Raw genomic sequence first — 12,343 nt, 5'->3', positions numbered from 1 at the left:
AAAATTAAATTTATTTCTACAATGTTGTAAAGATGAGGTCTAGGGTTTTTTTGTGTTTTTTTTTTAGAGTGTGTGAATTGGAGAGAGTTTTTTTTTTTGGAATTTTTTTGTTTTTTTATCCTCTCTACTCAACATTTCCCATCTTTTGTGTGTGTGTGTGTGTGTGTGAGATCACTTATTTACAGGTAAAATCTTTTGCCTTCTTCCCTTCAATTACTTGGTCTTCAATCTAAATTTTTTTTGGTCCCTCATTTTCTTCATTTTCACTTTTGGTCCCTTTGCTCATTTATTATATTTTGATTTTTCTTATTTTTTTTTTATATTTTGGTTTTTTTTAAAAAAAGGGGCAACATCAACATGAACTCAAAAGACACATTAATAACTGAACGCATTGAAAGTAGATTTTTAAAAAAATTCTTTGAAAAAAATGCTAAAAATGATACAAATACATCAAGAACATATTTTTTGAGGTTTTTGTTGTTTTGTTTTTCTATTTGTTGTTTTTCTCAAAATATTTCACAAAAATAGATTAAAAATTGAGTAATAATAATATAAGTACATTAAAATCATAAAAAAAAAAACAATAAAATAAACATCAATTTGATGCTTTTATAAGTCGTCAAAAACAGAAGCTCTCTCATATACTTTCTGGGAACAAAACTGAAGACAACAAGATAAAAACATGTATGATTAGAAAGATGAAGACGAAGATATAAAAAGAAATTTGCTTTTATGATAATAAATATTATAGAGTGAAATATTTTTATTATTTTAAAATGTAAAGAATAAGGAGACATATCCTCCTTATCCTAAATGCATCCATATTTTCTGTTCCGGTGGAGAGAGCAACCAAACACTATAAAATCTGGCATCTTAAGGGAACATTTGTCTTGATCTTCAAGATTATTGGTACGTACATCATCAAATACATTACAGTAAATGTCAAGCTCGAGAGAGAACATTGTCTAGAATTGGGCGAGCTTTGCACATCACCACTAAAGGTTCAACTTTGCATATAGTTATCGTAGTGAACTCAGCCATGTCGATTTCCTTTTCACTCACTCTCTTCCACTCGAAGCACTGAATCAAAGAGCCCAAAGTCAAAGCCATCACTCGGTTTGCGAGGCCATCCCCAGGACAAGCTCTCCTTCCCAGACCAAAGGGCATGAGCTTGTATGCTTGATCAACTCTTCCATTTTCAAATCTTTCAGGCTTAAAACTTGTTGGCTCATCCCACAACGTAGGGTCTCTGTGAATGGCCCATGCATTTATAAACAACATTGTTCGAGCAGGCACGTCGTAACCTCCAACAGTGGAGTCTGCGGATGACATATGTGGCACTAGCAGTGGAGCTACTGGATATAAACGCAAGTTCTCGGAGATGATATGATGAAGATAATGTAGTTTTGGAAGATCTGACTCGTCTATCAACTCATGTTGGCCAACCTGAGTGTCTAATTCTTCTTTAGCTTTCTTCAACACTCCTGGTTGGTTTAGCAGATTCGCCATTGCCCATTCCAACGATGTAGCACTTGTTTCTATCCCCGCGACCAACAGCGTCTACAATAGATAAATAGACAAAAAAAAAAAATTAAACCATGCAACCTCAGATTTAATCAGGAGAATATATAGGCTCAGTTGGAGATCAGCTCGCTGTAAGGATCTCAATCCATTCAGGTTTTCTAGGTTTAAACGAAAGACAGAACGAGAATTTGTTTACCAGAACATGACCTTTGATGATTTCGTCTGTGTAGTATTCAGGTTGCGATTCCTGCAAGGTAAGAAAATGACTTATCATGGTGTTTCTGTTCCTGTCAACTCGATGCTCATCAATCAGTCCTTGGAAGAACGCATCCATCCTTTTACTAAGTCTATCCAACTTGTTCACATATCCATTCAAATCAAGCCACTGCAAGAAGGGAAGAAAATCCCCAGCAGTTGCCGCCCCGCTATAATGAATAAACTCTTCCATCATCTCTCTAAATTCCCTTGCCTTGTCTACTTCTCGCACTCCTTCACCATAATTTCTCTTCCCTGCAATCATTCTCATCATTATATTACTCGTCAAGTCAAAAAGCAGGGGCCTTAACTCTACCTTGGCAAAGCGATGAATTGAAACGCGGTACAGTCTGCTCAGCAAGAGCTTGACTTCATCTTTTCGCATGCCCAGTAAAGCGTTGAGACGAGTTGACGAGAAGATCTCTATAGCACTTATGCGGCGAAGGTTGCGCCAGTGATCACCATAGTCAGCTGTGCCCATGGTAGTGTTGTTGTAGTTCAAGATTCTTCCAATCAAAACATGGGGGCGGTTGGCAAAAACTATGTCCTTCTTGATTAAGCATTCTTCCACACCTGAAGGGGATGACACGATGATGGCAAGGCGGGATCCGAATTTCAGAGAAAAGACTGGACCGTATTTTTGCGAGAGAGCTTCAAGGGTTCGGTGGATGGGCTGCTTGAGAAGATGAAAATGTCCTATAATCGGAAGAGAAAGTGGGCTTGGTGGGAGATTCTTGCGTTGCTTTCTTGTTCGTAGCTGCAAGTTGATGGAAAGAACGAGGAAGACAGTGAAAAGGATTACTGAGTATAGCAAGGTGTTTTCCATGTTGAGGTGGTGGAGAGGATTTGGTGATTGACTATGAGGCTGTCCGTGAAGATTTATTTGTTTTTTGGTATATATTGTTAGAAAGAAATTATTGAACTTAATATTTACAAAAAAATTTAGTGATTATGAGAAAATTTAAATTCATAATTATTGGAGAGAAAACTAAAAAACCTAACGAATTGAGTTAATTTTCTCACTAAATTTAATTGGAGAATTGATTTCAAAATTGCTTGAATTGAAATTTTTTTGAATTATTAAGTTATTAAGTAAACTCGAATCAACTATTTTTTTTAAAATAATAATATTGTTTTTATTCTATCAAATTAATATTTTATTTTATTAGAAATATATGATTAAGAAATTTATATTTTTCAATAGCTTTGTATCTGTGATGCTTTTAATAATTTACACGTATTGGTATGTTACTAGTTTTTTTGTCAACGCTTCTCAGCATACGAATAACAAAATTTTATGAAATAAAAAAAATAAAATTAGTATTTAGTGATATTTTAGATCCTGTATAAAATAGGACTTAATATTTAATATATAGAACACATCAAAATGATTCAAAATATATAAATTATATTAAATTTTAATAAAAAAATTAAAATTTTAAAAAATACGCTTCCACGTGGGAGAAAGAGAGCCAAAGGCAGCATAACTTCTTCCAGGTCGAATTTCTCCATTTTGAGCTTATCCGTACATCACCTTCTTCCTTCCTCAAGTGATTTCAAGGTAACTGTAGGTACTATGATAATATTGGAATTATAGTTTTTTCTGAATGCTTTTATTTTGCAAAAACAATTCAAGAGGGAAAAAAATAAAAATCTTAATTTGCATTTCGAAAATTCCTTGAAAAAAATGACAATTTTTAAGGTTTTTTTCTTTGCTTAAAATTTACTGAGATTGTGTCTAGTTGAAAGTTGAAAGGCAAGACTCAAGAAATTGAAATTTTTTTATTTTTTTTACTTTAAACTAATATTTGTTTGATTTTTTTTTCTTATTTCAAACTAATTAGATCATGTTTGATTTTATGTTTCAAAATTTTCTTGAAAAAAAATTGAAAATTTTGAAGTTTTTTTTTACTTGAAATTAAAAAACAATTATGTTTTTGTATTTTTTTTAAATGTTGGCAGTGTATTTGACTGCGATGCTAGATCCAAGAAATTTTTAAATTTTAATTTTTTTCTTTTCTTTAAAATAATATATTTTTAATTTTAATATAATAATTAATAAATTTAAAAAAAAAATTATCATTATTATTATCATTAATAAATTTAAAAAATACAATTATTGCTATTGAAAAAAAAACATATTTTTTTAGATTTAAAAATATAATTTAAAGTATCCATATAAAAAATATAATTACCGGTGTTAGTTGATAATGTAAATAATTACGGTGATGAGTTATTCAGTGGTGGAGAAATCTGTGGTTTTGAGGGGTCAGGATTTTCCTTTATTGAAGGCAACATTGTTTGCTGTGTGTAGACCAGAAAAGAAGCACAAGGATGGTTTGAGTTAGAAACAGAAGCAGGTGTTGAGTGAGGAGTTAGGTATTGAGTAGAGGGATGGAAGGAAGGTTTCATACCTTTGATAGGGTTGTGTTTAAATATTTTTTTAAAACACATTTTAATTTTATCAGCTTGTAATTTGATACCAACCTGATGCTTTGCTTAATAACTGCCCGTCGAGTAACTTTTTTTTTTTTTTTCACCGAACATTCATAATAGGTTGCTTGGATCCTGTTGGGGGCAAAACCTAACTCGAATAGAATCCAGCCTGATCCAATGCTATTAAATCCTGGTAAAAATTATTAGATCCCGCTACAATAATCAAACTCAACAGTGTTGGGTCCTGCTGTCAAAACGAGACCCAGCAGCTCGAATGTCACCCCCCGGTAACCCAAGCTTCATCTCCCCCTAACTCCCTATTAGTTTTAATATATAACAAAACAAGTGTGCAATTCCACAATTAATTATATCTTGATTCCCTGTGCATGTATGCATGGTAAATCTACTGGTAATTGCTGATTTTTTTTCCATGAGTAGAAATGAATTCAAGGTTTAAAGTGTAATTATAAAAAAAATGTATTATTGGAGAAGATAAAAAAAACATATCCAAAAATAATTTTGATATTTATATGAGAGAGACTAGTGCTTGCATTAACTAAAAGAAAAAAATATTATTTATAAATATAAGTTGACGTAACAATTAATTTAATTATCGTGTACTTAACCGTCGATCCATAAATGCAAGGAAGAGAGCGCGGCCTCATCATGGCATATATATATCAAGTCTAAGCCCCACGTGGCATTTTCTTGAATTTAACGACATCGTCTAAGTCAACATTTTCCGGCGAAACCACAAGATGTTCATCTAGCTGCATTTAATTAGGGATTTAGAAGGTTGATTCCTTCCAAGTTTTAATTTCAAATCCTCCTAGCTACCATTAAATTTTTTGACGTTATACAAGGCTTAACTTTGTATAAAAGTTAATTCTACACGTAAAGAATTAGTTTGTTACACGTAAACTGATGTTAAATACTCATGTTTTTTTAAAAAAAAACACATATTTTTTACCAAATACATGGAATAAATTGTGATGTTATATCAAAAACTGAGTTTTTTTAATTAAAAAAACTAGATGAGAAGAGATATTACTAAAAATTTAAAGTAAAATCACAAAACTTGAATTGATATAGTATATTACTAGTTAGGTGGCTCGCGATACGCCGTGGACTCACCTTTTAAAATATCATAAAAATCTAAGACTCAAAAGCATAGGATCTTTGATGCAACGTCGCAACCAAGAGTGTTTAGTATGGCTACAACACCGGACCCAATAATAATATCTATAATATTACTCATAATATTTAACTTATTTGTCAAAATTTTTGAATTTTGAAATCTTTCAAAAACAATTATGGTTTTTCTTTGATAGTAATAATAGTTTTTTAAAATTTAATAATAATAATAATAATTTTTAATTTTACACTTCAAATCAAATCTATGGTTGTTTTTCAATATTGATAATATTTTTTTTAATTTTTTAATGATTTTAATAATATTATTAATTATAATAAAAATAATAATATTAATAACACAAATAATACTAATTTTAATATTAATAATTTTATTTATAATAAAAATAATAATATTTATAATACAAATAATAATATTTTTGATATTAATACTTTTAATTATAATAAAAATAATAATATTTATAATACAAATAATACTATTTTTAATATTAATACTTTCAATTATAATAAAAATAAAAATATTTATAAGAAAAATAATACTATTTTTAAAATGAATACTTTTAATTATAATAAACATAATGATATTGATAACATAAATAATTATATTTAGAAACTTTAAATCCAAGAACATTGGGTCTTGCATCAGAACCTAAAGGAAATGGGTTCTGACGCGGGACCCAAGAGCAATGGATCCTGATACGGGACCCAAGGCCAATTAGTTCTGTGTTTAGAGCACCCAAGAGAATTATAATAAAAATAGTAATATTTTTCATATTAATACTTTGAATTATAATAAAAATAATAATATTTATAAAATAAATAATAATATTTTTGATATGAATACTTTGAATTATAAGAAAAATAATTATATTTTTAGCACAAATAATTATATTAAGAACCTTAAGAATATTTATAACATAAATTATAATATTTTTTATATTAATATTTAGAATTATAATAAAAATAATAATATTTATAACGCAACCCAAGATCTAAGAACATTGAGTCCTACCTCTGGACCCAATACTCTTGGGTCCTGTGTTAGGATCCATTTCATGTTAGTACCCAAGCCAATGGAGCCCAGTGTAACAACCCCAATTATTAAATTAGTTTATCCATTTATCTTCCACATGAAGGGTAAATGGAGCAATTTTTTTTTTTCATTGAGTTCACCGAAATTTCTAACGAAATTTCAGCAAAACCTCCTTTATATCGGGAGGTCCCAAGTTATCGATAATTTACCATACAAACATTTATAATCACATCTGTAATTGGTACAACCAACCATTTAATTCATTCGAGATATACTCAGCATCATAATCCAATTTTTGATGCCTTTTATTTTAATTATTATTATTATTTATTGAAAAATGATAATAAAAAAAATGAAAAATGATGATGAAAAAACAAATAAAGAATGAATTTGGGTTAAGGGCAACATGATTGGAAGTTTAGAGATTTAATTAAACTCTTGACTAGTTTAATTAATCAAATCAAGAGTTTAATTGGAGGATTGATGAGTTTTGAGACTTAATTGAACTTGAAATTAAATTAATTAATGAAATTAGGGACTTAATTGAAAAAAATACCAAAGTTTGGGGTTAATTGGGGGCAAAAGTGCAACAGATTAACGTCCAAGGACTAGCTTGTAAAAGGCGCCGAAATGCAGGGGTTCAATTACAATTTACCCAGGGGTTTGATTACATGAATTTAGAACTTCAGTGACCAGATTGAAAATGGCTATTCCCATCACACAAACGGTGTCGTTTTGAGAAGTGATTCGTCGCCTTCTTCCTCAGGAACCGTTTCTAGAGTAAAGGCTCAAAGTCGTTTCAATCACAAGGATGTTTGGCATTCTTTGGCTATAAAGCCAGATAAGATGAGAGAGCGCGCAGGAGGAGGGGGAATATCCAGAGAGAAGAGAAAAAGGCAAAAAACACAGGAGACACAGAGAAGGGGGAAGAAAAAAAAAGGGAGAGAAGGGGATAAAAAGGAAGAACAGGGGAGAACAAAAAAATGAGAGAGGAACGAAACAGAGAGCACGAACCAAACAAAGAAAAACACAGAAAGAGAAGGAAAAATCAAGGAGAAACACAGAGAGGAGTATTGGTTTTGCCATTGCTTTCGTCCCTGTAGACAAAGAAAAAACCCAGAATCAAAACAAATTCCCAGCAGGCCGGCCTCTTCATCATCCTCTTGGCTTCAAAAGTTACTAAGAAAACAAAAGGAAAACGCAGACAAAGTGAGCAAAGGAGGAAGATAAAAGGAAGCAATAGGCGAGAATCCATCAGCACTGCAAGCGTCTTCGGTCTCCAGCAGAACAGGTAAGCGAGCCTTTCCTTCTTGCATTTTGTTCATTTAGGTGACATTGGCTCTGTGCAAGTGAATTTTAATCCACTTGCACAACATAGCGCACGCGTGTTGCTCAGCCCAGCCTGGTCACTGGCTTGGGCCAGTAACCGACCCTGGCTGACTGGGTCTAGCCCGATCCATATAAGTTGAGCTAGGCCCAGCCCAAAAAAAAATAAAAAAAATATGTGCATGTATGAATAAAAATAATATAAATTTATTGGTTTATTGGTTTATTCACTGACGCCAGAGTCAGGAATAAAAATACTAGTTTAAATTTATATTATTTTTATTCATTGTATTTTATTTTATTTAGCTAGAAAAAATTAAAAAAAATATGTGCATGCGTAAAAATAAATTTATTTTATTTGAATATTCACTAGCGTCAAAGTCAGGAATATTATAAACAAATTATCATAGCATAAACTAATAAAACGTTGAGCAATTTAAGACAAAACCAACAATGCAAACAAAACCAGCAATGCAGTCTGTCTTAGGCAGGACGTTTAAAGGGTGATAATATCTTCCCTTTTATGTAACCAGTTCCGAGCTATAGAATCTCTGTTGACCAGTTAGGATTCCTAGTGACCATAATACTAGGTGGCGACTCCTTAAATGAGTCATTTCTCCATCAAAGAACAAGATGCCAGATATCTTTTCTTTTTCAATCGAGATTATTTTTAAGGCCGCCACGATGTCCGGGTGCGACACTCACGACAAATCTTCATGCCCAATCTCCATCTCATATCACATGTATAAGTTAATAATTAAGATAATAATTAAGAGAACCATTCGAACACTCAAATTTCATATATAAACACAACACAGTTTAGTATTCTAAACATAAGCTAGTACATTATAACATCCCAAGCATAGATTGATACATTTAATATTCCAAAAACAAAATAATACGAGTATACAATTCTATACATGTTACATATTTACTGCATAACAAAATTACATAAATAATCCCTAAGTTCCTAACTTGTACAAAAAGGGATCAAGAAACCTAAATTCTATTCCTGGCGTGAATGGAAGGGACTTGCAAAACATAAATTTTCCACATAATTAAAAAAATAACTAAAATACAAACAATTCACGGGAGAAAAATTATACAGCGTATCTATGTACTTAAGTCATATGCAATTCAACACACCATCACCAACCCCTTTTAAGGTTTATCAAATTTGTTTCCTTTAACTACTTCTCCCCACATTGAGAGGACTACTTCCAACACTAATGACCTCCATTAGTGTCTTTAGTTGCCCGTCCTGGGGTCAACTAATCAAATTCATGAAAATACTGACACTAACACGATCGTTGGTGTCATTAACTATTTTTGGACCAAAATAGTTAATCAATGTTCTATGTTACCTTAGGAGGTCATCAGGTATGCCGATGTCAAGGATTTTTGACATCATTAACTTTTACCTTGGAAAGCTAATCAAGTCCATAAATTTTGTCGATATTGACGTCACCCGCCGATATCATTACTATTCTGAATCTGAATAGTTAATCAAGTTTTATACTTCCCCTCCCACGTTCCGGTAATGCCGATGTTAACCAACTTGGCTAATATCATTATCCTTCCTTATCTGGGACATGCTAATCAAATTTAGGGAACAATTGTTCCCAAAATTCATTGTTACTGTTCATCTCCTCCAAAAAATCTATAAATTAAATCTAGTTCTCCGTTTCCATTTTCCCGTCATTTAACCTTTCCTTTCTCCCTTTTCTTTTCCTCATCAATAAGCAACAAATTTTTATAGTTCAATAGTTAATTAAAATAATTATTAACTAAAGGAGATATAGGTACCGGGTACCTACCTGCTATAGACGCTCGACTTGCGTTCCCCTTTTGTTGTTGCACTCCTCTTACAGTTCCTCCTGAAACCACAAAAAAAACCCATCATTATTCCATGTTAATCCACATATCACAACATAACAGCAGAAATGATGATAATATTCATTTCTCTTTATCATTATTCTTCCTCACCTAAATCGCCTTATTATCCTTTAAAATTTAGCTCATTAGTAATCCTAATGAACATTATGAATTTAATTTAAATCATGTTTTATTCCTTTCTAAAGATCACGACATAATGTTACACGCTTTACCAAGGGCACGAAAACGAATTCTACTCTTAATATAGCTAAATCTCGCCATTTTGTCCACTTTGTCGATTCTGCCAGCAAGGGTGACAACTTGACCTCCCCTCAGATTTTTATTTTTATTTGAAGTTCCAGAACTCTAAATTAGACGGGGTCAAACTCGTTAGAAAGTTAACACACCTGGCTACAACTTATATAAAGGGACCCTCCCCGGATTTTATCATCTTCATGTCCAAATTCCCTTAGGAATCAAGGCGACGAATCTGCCATGTTTTGTAAATAGACAAGGCATCTCCAATTTTATCTCCACTCCTTACTTCCTCATCAGATACAGTCATGCCTTCCCCTTATTCATGGTAACCCGTCTCATTTATGACCTTCCAAGGTTATTTGTGCTAAGTTAATTAATTAAGCAACCATAAGTTTTCCTCCCCTCTTTTCATCTCCTCTAATGACCAACCCCGTATCTATTCTGTCTCTTTTTTTTTATTATTCCTTGAACCCCTCCACATCCAAGACCATTTCTATCACTAAATTATGCATCAAGAATTACTTAATCGATCAGAATTTCCCTTCCCTCCCTAGTTTGGCTCTGGGCCGAAACATGCTTAAAGGAACCAAAGGTTCCTTCCTCTCTTTTATACACCCAATTCATCTTTTCAAGGCACTTAAACTATTCTAATCCATTTAATTTCCATTATTTCTGCCCTTTTCCCCAATTTTATGTTCAAGAACCCTAATTCCTAATTCAAGAAAATTGTGAAACTTCTAATCAAATTGAAGTTAATTTCTTAAAAATTGGAATTAGGACTCCTTACTTGGATGAAATCTAGACTTTACTTTACAACTTTAAAAGAATCTTAGCCTTCTTCTCCTTGTATATAACCGGCCACTTTTCTCCCTCTTTTCTTCACCAATTCTTCACTTTTCTTCTTGTTAATTCTCCACCCAAATGTGTTTCCTCCACTTAATAATTCCAAGGCTTGCGTTGGTATACTAATTTGGGTGCTTACTCTTAGATTTGATGAAGGAAAAATCTGAAGTACCCCCCCTCTTCTTAATGTTGTCAGTCGGTCATAGGTGAGAGAAGGAATGAGTACTTATAGTCTCATTTCTTCTTAATTCCATTTTGACCCTATCTTTCTCTCTTTTTTCTTAATTAATCCATTTAAACAAAAAAAAAAAATTTTGTAGTTACATTATTTTGTATCATAACAAAAATTTAAATTATTATAAACCCCCCCCCTCAAATTTATTTATTTTTTGTATAATTTGTTCTCAGGTTTCACACCCAGACCCAAAACCAAGAGACATGGGTCCTGAGGCAGGACCCAAGCGAAATGGGTCCTGACACCGAACCCAGCAGAATTGAGTCCTGACACGGGACCTAAGATCAATTGGTTCAACACCCAAGAGAATTATAATAAAAATAATAATATTTATACCACAAATAATAATTTTTTTCTATTAATACTTTGAATTATAATAAAAATAATAATATTTCTAACACAAATAATAATATTTAGAAACCCAAGAATATTTCTAACACAAATAATAATATTTTTTAGATAAATATTTAGAATTATAATAAAAATAATTATATTTACAACTCAAATAATTATATTAAGAATTCCAAGAATATTTATAATACAAATAATAATATTTTTGATATTAACACTTTGTATTATAATAAGAATAAGAATATTTATAACATAAATAATAATATTTTTGATATGAATACTTTGAATTATAAGAAAAATAATTATATTTATAATACAAATAATTATATTAAGAAACCCAAGAATATTTTTAACACAAATAATAATATTTTTTATATGAATATTTTAAATTATAAGAAAAATAATAGTATTTATAACACAAATAATAAGACCAAAGAGAATTGGATCCTAACAAAGGACTCAAGAGAAATGGATCGTGACACAGGATCCATGAGCAGTGGGTCCTGACAACGGACTCGACAACATTGGGTCCTAACACAGGATCCAAGGCTAAGGCGCAATCCTAGCACCATGTGTCTATAGCCCGTGGCTTGCAACCCCACGTAGCACCTAGGGCATGCCAGCCCTAGCGCCAGGTGTCTGCAGCCCGGAAGTTACAGCCTCACCCAAACTAGAGCTGACCCAGGGAAGCGGGTTTGCAATCTCATCATGGCTTACCAAACAGTATAATCCACAATGAAAACACTTGTAGTTCACAGTAACTCCCGCTATAATAAAACACTAATTCCTTTTTATTATAGTTAATAATGTTAAGTCTTACCTTCTACCACCGCTAATAACATAGAATCAAAACATTTTTGAAAATCCATGCCTATGAAACATTATTACACATTTAACACCATCAAATCCATTTTATCAAGAATACATGAATTAGCCCTTTTTTTTTTTTTTTAATAAGTGCATTAAGTTTTACGTCTCTAATTTTAATTTTAGTGCAATTAGAGTTTGTTTTCTATATTTTACAAATAAAAAAATTAACTAAATTAAAAGTAAAT

At 31.8% G+C, this 12,343-nt stretch overlaps 1 protein-coding gene across 1 annotated transcript; it reads right to left on the bottom strand.

Annotated features, from left to right (window-relative positions):
- Positions 1–942: 942 nt before the first annotated feature.
- Positions 943–2,605, bottom strand: LOC133701228 (cytochrome P450 81Q32-like). The gene is made up of 2 exons (XM_062125070.1): positions 1,721–2,605; positions 943–1,560 (listed from the first exon to the last, which is right to left on the bottom strand). Exons 1-2 carry the CDS (start codon positions 2,603–2,605, stop codon positions 943–945), a joined length of 1,503 nt encoding a protein of 500 aa, XP_061981054.1.
- Positions 2,606–12,343: the final 9,738 nt, after the last annotated feature.

The sequence above is a fragment of the Populus nigra genome, chromosome 8 (genome assembly GCF_951802175.1).
Source record: "Populus nigra chromosome 8, ddPopNigr1.1, whole genome shotgun sequence".
NCBI classification, from domain to species: Eukaryota; Viridiplantae; Streptophyta; class Magnoliopsida; order Malpighiales; family Salicaceae; genus Populus; species Populus nigra.
The sequence above is the reverse complement of the archived record's forward strand: the minus strand, read 5'-3'. Positions and strand labels throughout refer to the sequence as shown.